We start from the raw sequence: 17451 nt of genomic DNA, 5'->3' as shown, positions 1-17451 counted from the left end.
GCATTGGTCACTCACACACTAATTAGGCTTTTGTGGTTTTATTGGATGATTGTTTTCTACAGCAGCATGTTTGGGAAGCAACTAGAGGGAGTAATACTCTTGATCTGATTATCCGTAGCAATTCTTCATGAATTAAGAATCTGCAGATAAAGGAACCACTACGTGGCAGTGATCACAGTGTGCTGAAGTGGGATTTACTTAGGTGACTAAAAACTGTTTCAGACAACTGTAGTCATTATAAAGGTGACTACTGTGGTCTGAGACAGTTTTTTAATTCTATATGGTGGGACCAACTGATGATTTTACCAAAAAAGCAAATTCAAAATGGAAAGCATTCAAAGAATTAATCTTGGAAGCCACTAGGCTTTTCATATCAACTAAGAAATATTGTTCAGGGTTTAGGCCTAAATGGAAGTTGGATGAACTGATGAGACATGTGGCAGAGAAGAAAATTGCATGGGATACATATAACTTAACAGGCGACACGGAAGCCTATGATAGATATAAGCTGGTCTGCAACCAAGTCACAAAGGACGTTAGTCAGTCAAAGGCAGATTACGAGAAATCTTTGACAAAGGATGAAAAGAAAAACATTGAAGAGTTCTTTACTTATGTAAACTCTAGAAGAAAGGGAATGAATAAGCTTGGTACACTTGATATTGGTTCAACTGCTGATGATCCTGCTCAGGTAGCTAACAAACTAAATGAGTATTTTGCATCTACATTCACACATGAAGAGATATTAAAGGAGGGGAATGCCAAATGTGTATTAAACTCTGGTAGTGAGCTAGATGATTTTGTAATAACTGACAGCAAAGTGGAGAAGAAATTGTTGAAAATAAACATAAGAAAGGGACGTGGGATGGATGGGATCTATCCAATTATATTAAAGGAGACAGCAAAGGAAGTAAGCAACCCTTAGCCATAATTATCAGAGCTTCCTTGGACTCGGGGGAGATTCCCATAGACTGGAGATGTGCAAATGTGACACCAATTCACAAAGAGGATCAAAGGGCGACACAAGTAATTACAGACCTGGTAGTTTAACTTCTGTTCCAGGGAAATTAATGGAGACATTAGTTAAAGAAGCACTGCAGGATCATCTAGACAAGACTTCAGTTATAGCTTGTACACAACATGGGTTCATTAAGGGGAAGGCTTTGTCTGAGCAATTTGATTGGATACTATGATGTGGTCACAAAGCAACTGGATGCAGGGAATAACTTTGATATCATATATTTGGATCTTAGAAAGGCTTTTGATACTGTTGCACATGGAAGACTGCTGCACAAATTGGAGCAGTGTGGTGTGGGAGGCAAATTGCTGGTATGGATTAACAGATGGTTGAGTGGGAGACGACAGAGTGGTAATCGATGGACACTGCTCTTCGTGGACTAATGTTATTAGTGGAGTTTCCCAGGTTCAGTGTTAGGTCCATTGTTGTTTTCTGTATTTATTAATGATATTGATGATTGTCTATTAGGATTAATGTCTAAGTTTGCAGACGATACGAAGGTTGGCAGGGTTGTTAATGACAGTATGCTACTACAACAGGATCTAGAAAAGTTGAGCAGATGGGCTTGAGAGGTGGCAACTGAAGTTTAACTTTGACAAATGTAAAATACTGCATGTGGGTAGCAGTAACCCCAGAGACGTATCATCTGTGTGGTACTACACTGACAGTGGTAGAGAACAAAAAGGACCTGGGGGTAATTGTGCAGTCAGATGTGAAGTTTTCCGAGCAATGCAGATGGTCTGCAATAGTAGCTCATGGTGTCTTGTCAGTGATATACAGGAATTTTTCTAGCAGGGATAAAGAGGTGATTATCCCCTTGTATAAGGCAATGGTTGGACCACACCTTGAGTACTGTATACAGGTCTGGAGGCCTCATTTTAAGAAGGATGTAGAGTTGCTTGAACATGTACAGAGAAGGGCTGCTGACGAGGCTACTAGGAGACGGTCGTGTTCAAAGCCACTAAGTGGATTTTTCTTATTTATTGATTTGAAATTATTGTTTTTCTAAAACTTTTGATTTAAATTTAGTAGTATAATGTTATTTTGTGATTTTCTGATTAATTTGGTGTATTTATTCTTTACTCGGCCTTGTAATTGCATAAAAGTATCGGTGAGGGTATCTACGTGTTTGCAACTCCGCTGAACGAGAAGTTCTTTAGCCATATTTAGCCGCTTGATTGAATATTTTTTACATCTAATTATTTCTGTAAGTAGCTTATAGACCTAGTAAGGATCGTTAGTTTATTCTGAATTGAGACAGCGAGATTTGAAAGTTAATTAATACTTAAGTGTCCGTAGATTTACCCGATCATAACTTTCCCGCCTTTGTGATACGATAATTATATACCGTACTAGATAGCGTTAGTTGAACTTCGTTAGCAGTTAAATTGTACTTTTAAATAAATACATATAATGACTTAGATTACAAACGTAATATAATTATATTTAACATAATTAATAACATAACATAATTAATTATAATTAATTAATAAATTAATAGAATCATGACTCAGACCAGAGCAGCAAAGCAAAAGGCTCAAGCTAATGGAAGTGCTGTGGCTCAGAGCAGAACTGAGGGGGGTAGTTGTCCTCTGACTCACAGCCTTATAAAATGCACTGCTTGCTTGATGTTTGCAGAGCAATCGGGTACGGGACATGATACTGCCATGGGGGATGTCTTTGTGTGTGCACGATGCAAGGAGTGTATCGATATCAGGCAACAACTCAGCATTCTTGTGGGCCTGTATGAGAGCTTGAAGGACAGGGTGGATGCCCTCGAAGAAACTAAATTGAGGGGCCCATCAAGCTCTCAGTTGCCCAGATCAACACCAGAGCTTGCACTTGGGCATCACGTGACACAGAGGCAACCCCCAAGGCAGAATGCGCTGGTCCCGAAGGAACTAGTAGTTGCTGGTGACTCTATTGTCAGGGAAACGGGGAACATGCTTTGTAAAAATGGATAGGTGGAACAGGACCAGGGTATGTCTGCCAGGGGCAAAGGTTGATGACGTTGAAGAGCGAATATCATCTTTTAAGGGCACAAAAGGTGATATAGTTGTAACACATTGGCACTAATGATATTAAGAGTAGGAGACCGGAAGAATTACTTAACAAGTACAGGTCACTGTTGAACAAAAGCCGAGAATTAGGGTTGAATTTGAAAGTGTCTGCAATTCTGCCCAGACACAATAGGAGGGAGTATATGATGAGAGCCTTGTCGATCAATTCGGCTCTGGAAAGATTGTGCAAGGCTCAAGGGGTAGAATTTTTTTCAGCCTGGACTGTACTTGTTAACAGGAGAGATTGCTTCTACAGGGATGGGATACACTTAAATAGAAAGGGTGCAAGAATATTTGCTGATGCTATCCAGGCAGTGTTAGGTGGGTCGGAAAACTGCTAGCTTGGGGGGAGACAAAGACCAATAGATTGACAGTAGCCACTGGCAGAGGTGAAAGAGATTCTTGCACTGCTTCTATTAGAATGAGCAGAAGCCTGAAAAACAAGATGCATGATATTTCAGAGACTGCTGGGAGCCATTGCGGTACAAGTAAACACATGGGTTGTGTTAGGGTAGCTAAGAATAGAAACAGGTGCAGGTATACTTGCGTGTACACCAATGCTAGGAGTTTAGTAAATAAATTTGATGAATTTGAGGTATTGCTCAAAACATCAAAGGCAGATATTGTTGGGATATCAGAGACGTGGTGTCACACAGATATAAGGGATGCAGAACTGGAATTTGGGGAGTACAACGTCTACAGAAAGGATAGACAGGATAGGAAGGGGGGAGGGGTTATGCTATTAGTTAAGAAACACATAAAAACCAAGGAAGTGAAGTCGGTCGACATCGCTGGACAGTGGAGTGTTGAGTCAGTTTGGTGTGACATAAGCATTGGGAGATAAAAATTGAGAGTAGGAGTGTGCTATAGGCCTAATGACTCTGATGAGTATAATAAGAAACTGTACAGGGAAATAGAGTGGGCCAGTAAATCAGAGAGTCTTATAATGGGAGATTTTAATTTCCCAGATATTGACTGGAATTTGGGGGCTGGTCACTCACACACTAGCAGGGCTTTTGTGGATTTATTGGATGATTGTTTTCTACATCAGCATGTTCGGGAGGCAACTAGAGGGAGTAATACTCTTGATTGATTATCAGCAGTGATTCTTCATGCATTAAGAATCTGCAGATAAATGAACCACTAGGTGGCAGTGATCACAGTGTGCTGAAGTGGGATTTACTCAAAGTGGTAACTACCATTAGGGGTAAAGGGAAGGGTTATTGCTTCCGTAAAGGCGACTACGATGGACTGAGACAGTATTTAAATTCTATACAGTGGGACCAACTGATGATGTTACCAACAGCAAATTCAAAATGGGAAGCATTCAAAGAACTTATCTTGGAAGCTACTAGGCTTTACATACCAACTAAGAAATATTGTTCAAGATTTAGGCCAAAATGGATGTCAGATGAACTAATGAGGCATATGGCAGAGAAGAAAAATGCATGGGATACTTACAAATTAACACATGACACAGAAGCCTATGATAGACACAAGTTGATATGCAACCAAGTTACAAAGGAGGTTAGGCAGGCGACGGCAGATTACGAGAAATCCTTGGCAAGGGATGCAAAGAAAAACAGCAGAGTTCTTTACTTATGTAAACTCTAGAAGGAAGGGGATGAATCAGATTGGTCCCCTTGATATTGATGGGTCAACTGTTGATGATCCTGCTCAGGTAGCTAACAAACTAAATGAATATTTAGCATCGACATTCACACATGAGGAGTTATTCAGCGAGGGGAATGCCAGAGGTGTATTCAACTCTAGCAGTAAGCTACAGAATCTTGAAATAACTGGGAGTAAAGTGGAGGAGAAACTGTTGAAGATAAACACAAGAAAGGCACCCGGGGTGGACGGGATCTATCCAGTTATATTAAAGGAGGCAGCAAAGGAAGTAAGCAATAATTATGAGAGCTTCCTTGGACTCGGGGGAGGTACCCATAGACTGGAAATGTGCAAATGTGACCCCAATTCACAAAAGAGGATCTAAGGCTGACACAAGTAATTATAGACCTGTGAGCTTAACTTCTGTTCCAGGAAAATTAATGGAGGCACTGGTTAAAGAAGCACTGCAGGATCATTTAGGCAAGACTTCAGTTATAGCTCGGACACAGCATGGTTTTGTTAAGGGGAAGTCTTGCCTGACCAATTTGATTAGATACTATGATGCAGTCACAAAAGAACTGGATGCAGGGAATAGCTTTGATATTATATACTTGGATCTTAGAAAGGCTTTTGATACTGTTGCACATGGAAGACTGCTACACAAATTGGAGCAGTGTGACATTGGAGGCAAATTGCTGCTATGGATAAAGGGGTGATTGAGGGGGAGAAGACAGAGTGTGGTAATCAGTGGACCCTGCTCATCGTGGACTAATGTTATTAGTGGAGTCCCTCAGGGCTCAGTGTTGGGTCCATTATTGTTTTCTGTATTTATAAATGATATTGATGATGGTATATCAAGCTTAATGTCCAAGTTTGCAGACGATACAAAGGTTGGCAGGGTTGTCAAAGACACTACTGACACTATGCTGCTGCAACAGGATCTGGAAAGGTTGAGCAGATGGGCTGAGAGGTGGCAAATGAAGTTTAACATTGACAAATGTAAAGTACTAGACATGGGAAACGGCAACCCCAGAGCAACGTATCAACTCTGTGGTACTACAGTGACAGTGGTAGAGAATGAAAGGGACTTGGGGGTGGTTGTGCAGGCAGATATGAAGTTCTCTGAGCAGTGCAGACGGGCTGCAAGAGTAGCTCATGGAGTATTGTCAATGATATACAGGAATTTTTCCAGCAGGGATAAGGAGGTGATTATTCCCTTGTATAAGGCAATGGTCAGGCCACACCTAGAGTACTGTATACAGGTCTGGAGGCCTCATTTCAAAAAGGATGTAGAGCTGCTGGAACGAGTACAGAGAAGGGCAACAAGATTAGTGAATAGAACAAAGGGGTGCTCTTACGAAGAAAGGCTTAAGTTTTGCAAATTACAGTGTCTGGAGACTAGGCACCAGCGAGGTGATCTGATAGAGGTGTATAAAGCATTGAATGGTTTGAGCATGCTCAATGCTGATGGGATTCTTCATCTAGCTCAGAATAATCACTTGAGAGGGCATAAATTCAAATTGAGGAAAGACAGATGTAGGATAGACGTGCGGAAATTTGCCTTTAGCCAGCGGGTGGTTGGTTGGTGGAACAGACTTCCATCCCTTGTAGTGGAGGTTGATAGCCTAAATAAGTTTAAGGCTCAGCTGGATAGGTATTTTGAACGAACAGAGGGGTGAAGTGGAAGTGGGTTTTTTTTTTTTTTTTTTTTGGCTGATGCTGCATAAGCTTGCTTTCTTGCATCAAATGCCTCTGCTAATGCTAATGCTAAGGGCAACAAGATTTCTGAGGGGAGTTCGAAGGGGTTCTTTTACCAAGAAAGGCTCAAGTTCTGCAAATTATAGCAGCTGTAGACTAGGCACCTGTGAGGTGATCCGATTGAGATGTATAAGGCCTTGAATGGGTTGAGCAAGCTGAATTCTGATGGGATTCTTCTGCTTGCTCAGATTACGAACATATTTTCAAATTGAGGAAAGATAGTTGTAAAATAGATGTGTGGAAATTTGCCTTTAGCTAGTGGGTAGTTGATTGCTGGAACAAACCATTGAAATCATTTTTATTATTTTTTTTTGGCTGATGCTACATAAGCTTGTACGCTTGCTTTCTTGCATTACATGCCTCTACTACTACTACTTCTACCACCATAACTACTCAGAAATTATAGTGGTGGGTGTTCTTAGACTGTTCTGGGTTGGGGAATAAAATAAAATTTTTTTTGTGATGGATTATAGAATAACACATTCTGAAATAGGTAATTTCTCAAAGCAGATGGCTCTTGTCTAATTTTTCAATATGTTTTGATTACTCTTGCCAAAAATAAGTAATAAGTAACTATTGTACATTATCAAAACCAGTCTTGATTATATGTTTGTTCATGATATTGATCTGGAGTCTTGTAATAAAAGTCATAACCAAGAATTCAGTTTTTGATATTAACCAGAATTTAATGAGTTCATATTTAAATATGAAATAAGTCGTTGATGCATTTGCACAAATGAAACATGATAGTGTAAATTGGTACATTATAAATGCACCAATAACAGTTGAATGAGTTGCATAATGGATAAAATTGTTTCATCTGTTTTTTACTTCAGCTATATATGAGATCAAATCCAGATGTAGGCTCTCTCTCTCCCTTCTAACTATTCCTCAATTCTTTTGACAGAAAAATTAAATGAATTAATATAAATAAAAACCATGTCACCGGGAAATGAACTCGCTTTTTAAATAAAATAACCACTGAACATTAAAGTGGAACCTTATATTTAACATTAGTCACATCTTTAATTTAGCAGTAAAATATTTTTGAAATTTGACTTTATTGACTTTATTGAAAATGTGTGCTTGTTTGTTAGGAGTTAATATTTTAGTTATAAGATATTCTTTTTAAAAGAATTTAAAGTTTTATATATATTCTTAAATTTTGTTTTCGTAATTCTATGAGGAAAAAGTTTTGTACACCATTATCTTCTATTGTAATAATTTTTACTATTGTTTTTTGTTTATATTATAGGTTATGTGGTTGGCAATGACAACTAATGAACGAATGAATTGTACTAGATATGCACATTTCAAAAGAGATAAACGTGGTTTAATTGTCAGTCCTTTCTAGTAAGTGAATTATTTCATTTCATAGACATAGTTCAGTCTAGGACAAAAAGCCTCAATCAAGGCATACCCTCTTTGTCTACATAGCCATGAGCAAACTGGTTTGCTACTTAGTGCATTAATGTTATATTGTGGAGGCAACTTCATGAAAGTTGCCTTGCATTACACTACTCTAAATAAAAGGCACTGCTCCAGTGGAGATGTAATTGCTTTTTATTTAGGTGTATGCTACTATACTTTCATGAGCTAAGTTTACAAAATGACAGTTTTGCTTCATTTTAAATATTCTCAATTTGAATACATTTGTTTCTAGTATTATTTATTTTTTATTTATTTATATATATTTTTTAGAGATATATTTAGAGGAACCTTATTTAATTCTTTTATTATATGGCCAAGTTATATCATTTAATCATACTTTATGTGAAGTTGTGCTGGTTCTACTACAGATTTATAGAATTATATTTAATTTAAGAATCTTGTACAAAACTATAAATAATAAGCTAGATCATTCCTATTTGTTACAGGTAGTCAATTTAGTTATCTTCAAAGGATAACTAGTGTATTCTACATTTTTCCTATAACAACACATAATTTCTTGATTTATCTGTTTTAGTAGAGTTCTTAAGATTGCTAATGTTTGCAGTGATTTGCAGTTTTATCCCTTTTACTAATTTTGATGGGCATTTGTTATAAATCGCCCATCAAAACTGACTCTTTATTTTCTTTATGTACATTCAGAAATGTGTAAATCTCATGTCGCCTTCACCGCATCTGTCCATCCGAATGAAACAACTTCAAGACCAATGGTCTGATTTTTGTACAATTTATATTCGACTATTTTTAGACAATATTTCTCAAGCTATCTCAATTTTCATTAAAATTGGACAAATAAACAGTTATTATTGCTTTTTCCATATCACACTGCTGATGAATTCTCAGCTTATAACAGAAAAATAATCTAATTATATACAGGCAGTGCCTGGATTTACGAGGGTTTTTTTTTTTTTACCTTTTCCCAAGTATCAACAAAATCGAAAATATAAACATTAAATGCCATTTATCACAACCCTCTGCCTTCTGCCTGCCCTGAAGCCAGCCTGCTATCCATATAAGGATTTACCTTGTGATTCCAACCTATTCCAGCTTATAACGTAACCGTTCATGTGGCTTGTGGGTGATGATCAGGTCTAGTGTTCTTTTCCCTGACATGTTGATATAAATAACAATCTTCTGGTTGATTTAAAAATTCTGTCCCCAGTGTGGAGCTTCCTTCCCACTTGCTCCAATCAATTAGAGGCAAATTAAAATCACCCATAACAAGACATTCACTCTTACTTGCCCATTCCATTTGCATGTAGAGGCTCTTATCATAATGTTCGCAATCACCTGGCTTGTAGTTTACTCTCACTCTCATTATACCTGGTGCCTCCGTAGCCAGGTGAGCAGGAGTGGCAGTGTGTAGCACATGCTTCTTGATTAGACCGGGGTTCGAGCCTGTGACCACCAAATACGGAGGATACAGAAAGGTCAGGGAATGACCACCGCATATCCCCAGAGCAATATGGCCTTAGTTGCTAATGCTCCTAAAAAAAAAAAAAACCAAACCAAATCATTATACCTTTGCTTCCAACTGTCTCACACCATACAGATTCTATACTATGGTGCAAAACATCTGAATCTGTGAAAGCTTTCGTCGCACTCAGGCTGCTTTTGATAACAAGGATGATTCCATCACCCCTTCTATCTACCCTGTCCTTCCTAAATGCATTATATATACTGTACTGAAACTCGTTATCCCCTATCTCTGGGTGACACCACGTTTCGGTAAACCATATTATGTCAGCGTTACTTGTCCTAATCAGCAGTTCGAATTCACTTATTTTATTGACGACACTTGTGACATTACTGTATAAACAATTAAGACTTAGTGTTCTTGTATAGTTAGTTATTTTGACACACCCCTTGTAGTTATTTAAGCTTGCTTCCCTGTCATTGGTTACCTACTCATTTGAAATATATCTTGCTAATATGATCTGTTGCAGTAACAAACAAGAATTCTTGAGGTATGTGCAGGCGCTACTTTGACCAATATTATCAGATAAGCACGTATCTATATTACACTTGTCCCTATTAGTTTCTCTGAACCTTTAAGGTATCCTCAATGATAATGGCAAATACCCTTGTACCACCTTTGTTTAAATGTACCCCTCTCTACAAAACAGATTCCTTCTACCTACGAGTGCAGGCCAAGCTGATAAAAATTTCCCCCCAAAAGCCTTGCAGAGTTCTTCAAGTCTTGAGTTGATCCACAAGGCTTTCAGAATATAATCCCTACTGCAGAATTGCAGGCTCATAGACATTGTGACCTAACTCACGGCATTTCTTCAGCTCGGTTCTATATTTGTCTAACAAATCGTGTGTGCTTAATATCATTAGTCCCCCCCCACGTGGATAATAATATTCTCTTTACCCCCTTAATATTTGTCAATCTGTTGATGACATCATTAATTGTTGCTCCCAGTAGACACCCTGGTTCCAGTCCACTTATCCTTATTACAAAAAATATTTCCCTGACAATGGAGTCTCCTGATAGAACTAAGTTCTTCTGAACTATAGCAGTTTGCACTTGGTTATTCTGGTCTGTGGTCCAAATTGGGAGTGCATCACTTGGTAGGATACTAGAGTCTTGAGTTGCTGTCAAGCTCCCAGTTACATTATTCTCGAGCGCAATCACTCATTTTTTTCAGTGACTCATATTGTTCTGGTAATGCACCAAATTTTAACTTAAGTTCAGTACACGCTATACAATGGTGACAAAGAAAAGAATCGCCAGTTGAGCTATGGTTAACCACTAGGTCGACGTTGGAATGCATGCCACAGGGGTGCCTCCGTAGCCAGGTGGGAAGGAGCAACAGTGCGTAGCACACGCTTCTTGATTAGACCGGGGTTCGAGCCCGTCACCACCAACTACGGAAAGGTCAGGGAATGACCACCGCATATTCCCGGAGCAATATGGCCTTAGTTGCTAATGCTCCTAAAAACCAAACAACAAACAAACAAACAGACTGGGGTTCGAGCCCGTCACCACCAAATACGGAGGATGCGGAAAGGTCAGGGAATGACCACCGCATATTCCCAGAGCAATATGGCCTTAGTTGCTAATGCTCCTAAAAACCAAATAACAAACAAACAAACCTGCATTGTTATGTATCAGCATAGACTGACTATCCATTCGATGTTTCCCTGTATTTCTTTATGCCAAAAAAAAAATGCAGACTCCCCCCCCCTCCCATTGCAACCCTAGTCACAGAGCTTATATACTTATACACTTACAAAACTGGATATCATATGAAATTCTGTAACTCCATTTGCTCATTCTGATAATTGAAATTTGTTACCTGTCAAAATGATAATAAATTAAATTAAGTAAATCCAGAAATGTCTATATTGTATTAGAGAGAGAGAGAAAGAATCCTTATTCTTGCTTAATTATAAAAAATTAATAATAATGGATGGGTTGGCATAAAACAGTGATCCCTTCACAACTACAATCTTGATGTGTGCCATTAATTGTTAATTTCTAGTTCCTATCAGTAATGTTAAAGCCTTATTTTTTATTTTTTTTTTAATGTAAACCCCAAACACGAGAGGTTTTAGAACCTATAGTACTTAGTACTGTGCTTGGATTATAGGTTGAGAAGATGAAAGAAGATATTTGTCGATATTGGACTTGAACTTCTGTAGACTGTAATTTTCAGGAAATACGTACAAAGGAAGGTTGTTCCAGAAAATGGCAGTTGAATGAATAAATGAGGAAGATGAAAAGATGAAAAATATCTGTAGAAGAGACATGCAGCAGAAACAGTACGTCTATGAAACAGTGAGTGGAGAGACTCTGTTAGAGATGAATCATTAATTAACCTAACTGCCCTCTTCTGTTGTTGTTGTTGTTTGGTTTTTAGGAGCATTAGCAACTAAGGCCATATTGCTCCGGGATATGCGGTGGTCATTCCCTGACCTTTCCGCATCCTCCGTATTTGGTGGTGACGGGCTCGAACCCCGGTCTAATCAAGAAGCCTGTGCTACGCACTGCTGCTCCTTCCCACCTGGCTACGGAGGCGCCGCCCTCTTCTGAATGGAATCAAGAAGCCTGAGAGAGATTTTGGGGGCACCACCCCAGATGTGGGAACAATATTCTATGGTAGGGCAGATTTGCGATTTGTACAGAGTGAAAGGCTGTTTGGAAGAAAAGTAACGCAGAGAGCAAAAGAGAAAACCAAGTTTTTTAGATACAGAGGAAGCAATATTTGTAATGTGCTTGAGCCAAGAGAGATTAGAAGTCAGGGTAATCCCCAAAAGAGATATATCATTTTGCCTAGAAATCGGAGTGTCACCAAATATAAGCAGGTAACATAAGCCAGAATATCACCAGTGGATCGACACTGACAGAATCCATACTGGCGATCGTTGATCAGATGGAAGGTTTCTAGGTAGTTTAAGAGTTGGCATTTAATGGATTTCTCCATTATTTTAGAAAGAGTAGAAGTAATTACAATGGGACGATAATTGGATGGGAGGGATTTGTCATCCTTTTTAGGAACTGGCTGGATATGAGCAAATTTCCAAGCAGAAGGAAAAACACCTTTGGAATAAGAAAGCGAAAAAAGTCGGCAAAGAATAGGAGTAAGTTCAGGAGCACATATTTTGAGAACAAGTGGAGAAATATCATCGGGACCTGGAGCTTTCTTAGCATCAAGATTCGTCAAAATCCTTCTGATATCCTTTTGATGGAATGCCACAGGAGGCATTGAATGGAGCGTGTTGGGAATGGAGGGAGGTGTTTTACCAAGATCATTAATACATGGGTTGGGAGAAAAATGGGATGCTAGCATGTCAGCTTTATCCTTGGCTGAAGTGACAACATTACCATCTGGTTTGGACAGAGGTAGGAGCAGAGAAGTGCAAAAGTTGCGACCAATAGCGTTGGCAAGAGACCAGAATGCTCTGCTACCATTAGGGCAAGAAGCAAGTTTTCTACTCGTTCTAGCCTGTTCAAACTCTAGTTTGAACTAATTAATAACTGCTTTACAATGTTGCAAGCTTTGGTGTAGGCAGAAAATGAAACTGAAGAATTAGAAACAAGCCAATTACGATATGCAACATTCTTCTCTTGAACAGTCTTAGCACATTTATTTGAAAACCAAGGTTTAAATAAAGGACGAGATTTTAAAGAGGAGTATGGGATAAAGGATTCCATTCCTGCAAGAATAATTTCACTGACACGATCTGAGCAAATGTTGACATCAGAAGTTTTGGAACAGTAATCCGACCAAGGAAAAGAAGAAAAGAAATCTCGCAGGTCATCCCATTTTGCATTCTTGTAATGCCAAACAACACGAGGTTGGGAGTAGCCATGAGATAAAGGCTCCATTGGAGAAGAGACAATCACCAAGTTGTGATCTGAAGTGCCTAAAGGACCTCTCACTTTGACCGTGTACTTTGAAGGGTTGTTTGTGAGAAAAAGATCAAACGTGTTGGCCGTATGATTAGGATTATCCGGTATTCTTGTAGGTAAATGAACAATCTGTGCAAGGTCATTAGTAATTGCAAAAGTCTCAGCATCTCGACCAGCTGGGTCGGTGTGACTAGAAAACGGAAGCCAGCTGGAGTTTTGAACATTAAAATCACCAAGGAAAATTACCTCACTGTTAGGAAAGTTGGACTGAAGAGATTCAAGTTGCAAAGAGAGGAAGAGCTCCAAGTGATTAGTGGAGTTGGGAGAACGGTAGAGACAACAGATGAATTTGACACAATGAGGTAGAGAGATTTTAAGCCAGAGGAGATTCCTAATTACCAAGTCTCTGACAGGGAATATCAGAATGGACATATGCACAAGTATTTAGATTAATATGCCATTAATTTATGGTCTACAAATTATTTGGTTTATTGGAATCTTTTTTTTTTTTATTTTGGAACGTTTTCTTTCCACCAACTTTAGCAGGGATGCCTTGTTTCATAAAGCTTCCCTGCTAAAATTTTAATTTTCAATAGCAAGTTAATGAATGGCCTTCTGAATGTTTTCTATCCCATTGGCTCTCCTTTGAAACACGACCATAAATCAAGTTCCTGTAACAGTTAGTGTGAAAGGGGTGATATATTACAAAGAGGTACCTTGAAATAGTGGCCACTATTTCAAGTTACCCCTTTCTATGATAGGCTCTTCACAGGAATAAGTGAATAGCTTTATTTCAGAGGCTATTGGCTAAAAGAAAAATTTAGAACCTATTTATATCTGATAGCATCACACATCAGGCAGCACATCTATCTGATGTGAGACGCTATCAGGCAGATGTGCTGAAAATTCCTTATAACAAAATAAAGGCTGTTTTACTGCTAGATAATGTACCTGCTCACCCTAATGCTGAGGGGTTAGTTAGCAGGGATGGGAGAATTAAATGTATTTTTCTGCCTCCTAACACTACTTCATTGACACAGCCAATGGATCATGGTGTAATCGTTGCATTGTATAAGAAGACGTTTTTGGAAGAGGTGATGGTTGTTTTGGAAGAAACAGAAGATGCAGAAGAAGATACAAGAGGCACCAGGACACTGCAAAATTTACATGCATACATTGATTTGCTATCTTCAACTTAGCAGCTGTGCAGAAAGATATGAAGATTAATACCTTGGCCAATGCTTGGAAGAAGTTGTTGTACGACGTAGAACCTGAAATGGACTTTGAGGGATTTGAGGTGTCTAATTTTCGGAACACGCTTCTGAGGGCCAGCAACAAAAATTGCAACATAGAATGATGTGGAACAGTGGCTCGGAAATGATGAAGGTGATCCGGGCTATCAAATTTTTTCTGAGGGAGAGATTGTTGAAAATGTTCTTCATGGAGAACAAGAGGACGATGATGATGATGACAAAGACAAACAATCAGTTGCACCTCATCCTAAATTGTCTGTTATAAGACAACAGATGGATAACATCATACGTTATATTGAATCATTATCAGACCCTGATGTGCTTCCTTATTATGAACATTTTAGAGAATTTCGATCTACAGTAATAAGGAAGCAGCACCAAAGTGTAAGGCAACTGAAGCTTGATGATTTCTTCAAGACCAATTCATCAACTGGACCTGTTTCACCAGAACCCTCTATCAGCAAGCAATTAACACCTCTCCCTCCATATAATCGTTGTTTCTGACTCTGAAAATTGTGATTCTTTCAATTAAGTTAATATTAATGAATATTAAGTATTTTTTTTAACTTTTTTTTGTATGTTTTTTATTCAATGGAGTTTAAGCATTTTAAAGTATTTTTCTCCTCTAAAATGGATTTAAAGGAAAAAACTAATGTTCACATTGAAAACAACTTTGTGTGAGCTTTAAGGGAAAAAAATTAAAAATAAGTGGTGAAAACACTCCATTAGTTACATTGTATAGTTTTTGACGTGTTTACATTTTTAACAGATGTTTTAGTGGCTTGTATACATTATAATAACATTTTAATACATCCTGTAAGCTCATTATTAATATATGTTTTTAAAATACATTCAATTTAATGGATTGTCGGCAATAGTGGACACCCCCTTCCTCCAATTAGTCCATTAAATCAAGGGTTTAAACCATTAAATTACTGTAGTTTGATAGACATATTGAAACTTATTTTTTGCTCTTTTCCTGTATAGTCATCTATCTAAAAAAAATGTCAGTGGTGCCACCGGAACACCAGTTTTGGCAAGTTGAACAGAATCATCTGACTTTAAAATTTTGTGCAATAAATTTTCTCTGAAATGTTGTTTTGGGGGAAATTTTTCAAAAATTACTAAGTGTCTGTTTCAGATCGTAAGCATATCTCAATTTGCCAACAGAATTGTATGTGTGTGATATTTATGGCATGTTATATTTTTTTTCAGTCGAGGACTATTGCAGAATTTGGTGGATTTCTGTGAGTGTGGATGTTTTGGGTTGCTGAAGCCAGATTGCCGTGACTGGAGATATCAACATGATATTGAAGAGTTAGAGGAGAATAAGTTGCTCTTAAACTATGGTCAACACTTTGTTTAAGTGAACTTTGCTGTTCTTTGAAATGACTTCATAGGTTGAATTTCAGATGAAAAAAAAAAAAAAAGAATATATACCTGTATACCAGAAAGAACTAATACACAGTATGGTTAGACATCATCATCATCTTATTTTGCATACATTTTTACTTTATTACCATGTAATACTAGTATGTTTCATATTTTTATGGTGATTTCAAATTGTTCATCTCATTTTGCTGTAAATTTTTTCATCTGTTTTCTCTGTATATGTGCATATGTTCACTTAGTTGCTTCTCACATTTTTATCACCATTTTTGCCTATTAGTCATGTCATTGAACTTCTCATTTTAGTTTACCTATATGGATATATACTTTGTAAAAATTTGAATGGGGTTTTTTTAAACTTGTTTTTTTTTTTTTTTTTTGCATTGTATTTCTTATAGCTACCCTTTTGAGCAGAATAGATTTATGTGGAGAAGAAAGTTTTATAGAAAAAAAAAAGTAGATGAAAATGTAATTTGTGAAGTAAAAATGTTACAGGCAAGTATTGAAATGATCCAAAAACCACATTGTTTTACAGTGAAAAAAAAAAAAAAAAAAATCAAAATTTATCAAAGTTTATTTATGGGAAGAAATATGCTATATGCTGCTCTTTCATATTTCAGTGTAAAACAGATAATATCAATGTATCCCTGCACATTTTCCATTAAAAATGCTATATTTTCGTGTAAAATATGTCACTACAACTTTTTTAAGTTTTCAATTTTTTGTACAGATGAGGATATATATAGTGCAGTATTTCAGAGTGTGCTGCAACTTAATATTAGTTTATTGTAAATTATTGTATACTGTATGTATAGTAATTTTTAGCTTTTAAATATACACATACCTGGTGGAAGGGGGTGTGTGTGTGTTTTAATGTGTTATGTTTGAGACAATTTTTATGATAAAGAATGAAAAATAATCAGTTTACTTTGTGTTTTCTATTATATTTCAATCAGTGATATCACTATCATATTTTCGTACTAAATTTTATGGAAATATAAATTCAGTTGCACAGAAATCATTGCTTATATGTGATTATGTACTTATTGACTTACACAAATTCAAAAATTCAGAGTTTATTCATAATTATTATTTTTTTTAATATTCAGCAATAACTAGAAATATTAACTGTGATGATTTTTCTTTGAAGGTTGCTATTAATCACTTATTCCTTAATATTTCAATTATTTTAATTTCAATTTGATGCTACTTTTAGAATTTTTTCTGCTAATTATTTTAATTTTATATATCATTAGAAAATATATATTAATAATTTTCTAACCTTTTTGCATGGGCAACAGTTAGAAGTAAAGCTGAGATATCTCCGTTTTTTGTAAAACCATATTGTATAGCCATCCCTCTCCCACCACCTCCATTTGGCAAATCTTATAATGTCATTTAGAACCTAAAGAGTGAAGTTTGCTACTGAATGCTGTTGCTATATTTTTGCAGTTACTTTCAAGTCAGAAATAATGATATGTTGCCCTTTGCTGAATTTTTTAAATATAACTGCTTTTGATTACCTTTTGTGATTCACATTGGCTTAAACCTAAAGTT

General features: G+C 37.2%; 1 protein-coding gene across 1 annotated transcript in view; it reads left to right on the top strand.

The window, feature by feature from the left end:
* The window catches only part of Hip14 (palmitoyltransferase Hip14), a 329449-nt gene extending 313526 nt beyond the window's left edge, over positions 1–15923 (top strand). Inside the window, exons 13-14 of the mRNA XM_090386835.1 lie at positions 7700–7797; positions 15721–15923. Of these exons, the coding sequence (XP_090242961.1) occupies positions 7700–7797; positions 15721–15871 (249 nt within the window). The 3' untranslated portion in view covers positions 15872–15923. The remainder of the gene's footprint in view (positions 1–7699; positions 7798–15720) is intronic.
* Positions 15924–17451: the final 1528 nt, after the last annotated feature.

This window comes from Mastigoproctus giganteus, chromosome 12 (genome assembly GCF_048544385.1).
Source record: "Mastigoproctus giganteus isolate SK-2022 chromosome 12, ASM4854438v1, whole genome shotgun sequence".
Classification (NCBI taxonomy): Eukaryota; Metazoa; Arthropoda; class Arachnida; order Uropygi; family Thelyphonidae; genus Mastigoproctus; species Mastigoproctus giganteus.
The sequence above is the reverse complement of the archived record's forward strand: the minus strand, read 5'-3'. Positions and strand labels throughout refer to the sequence as shown.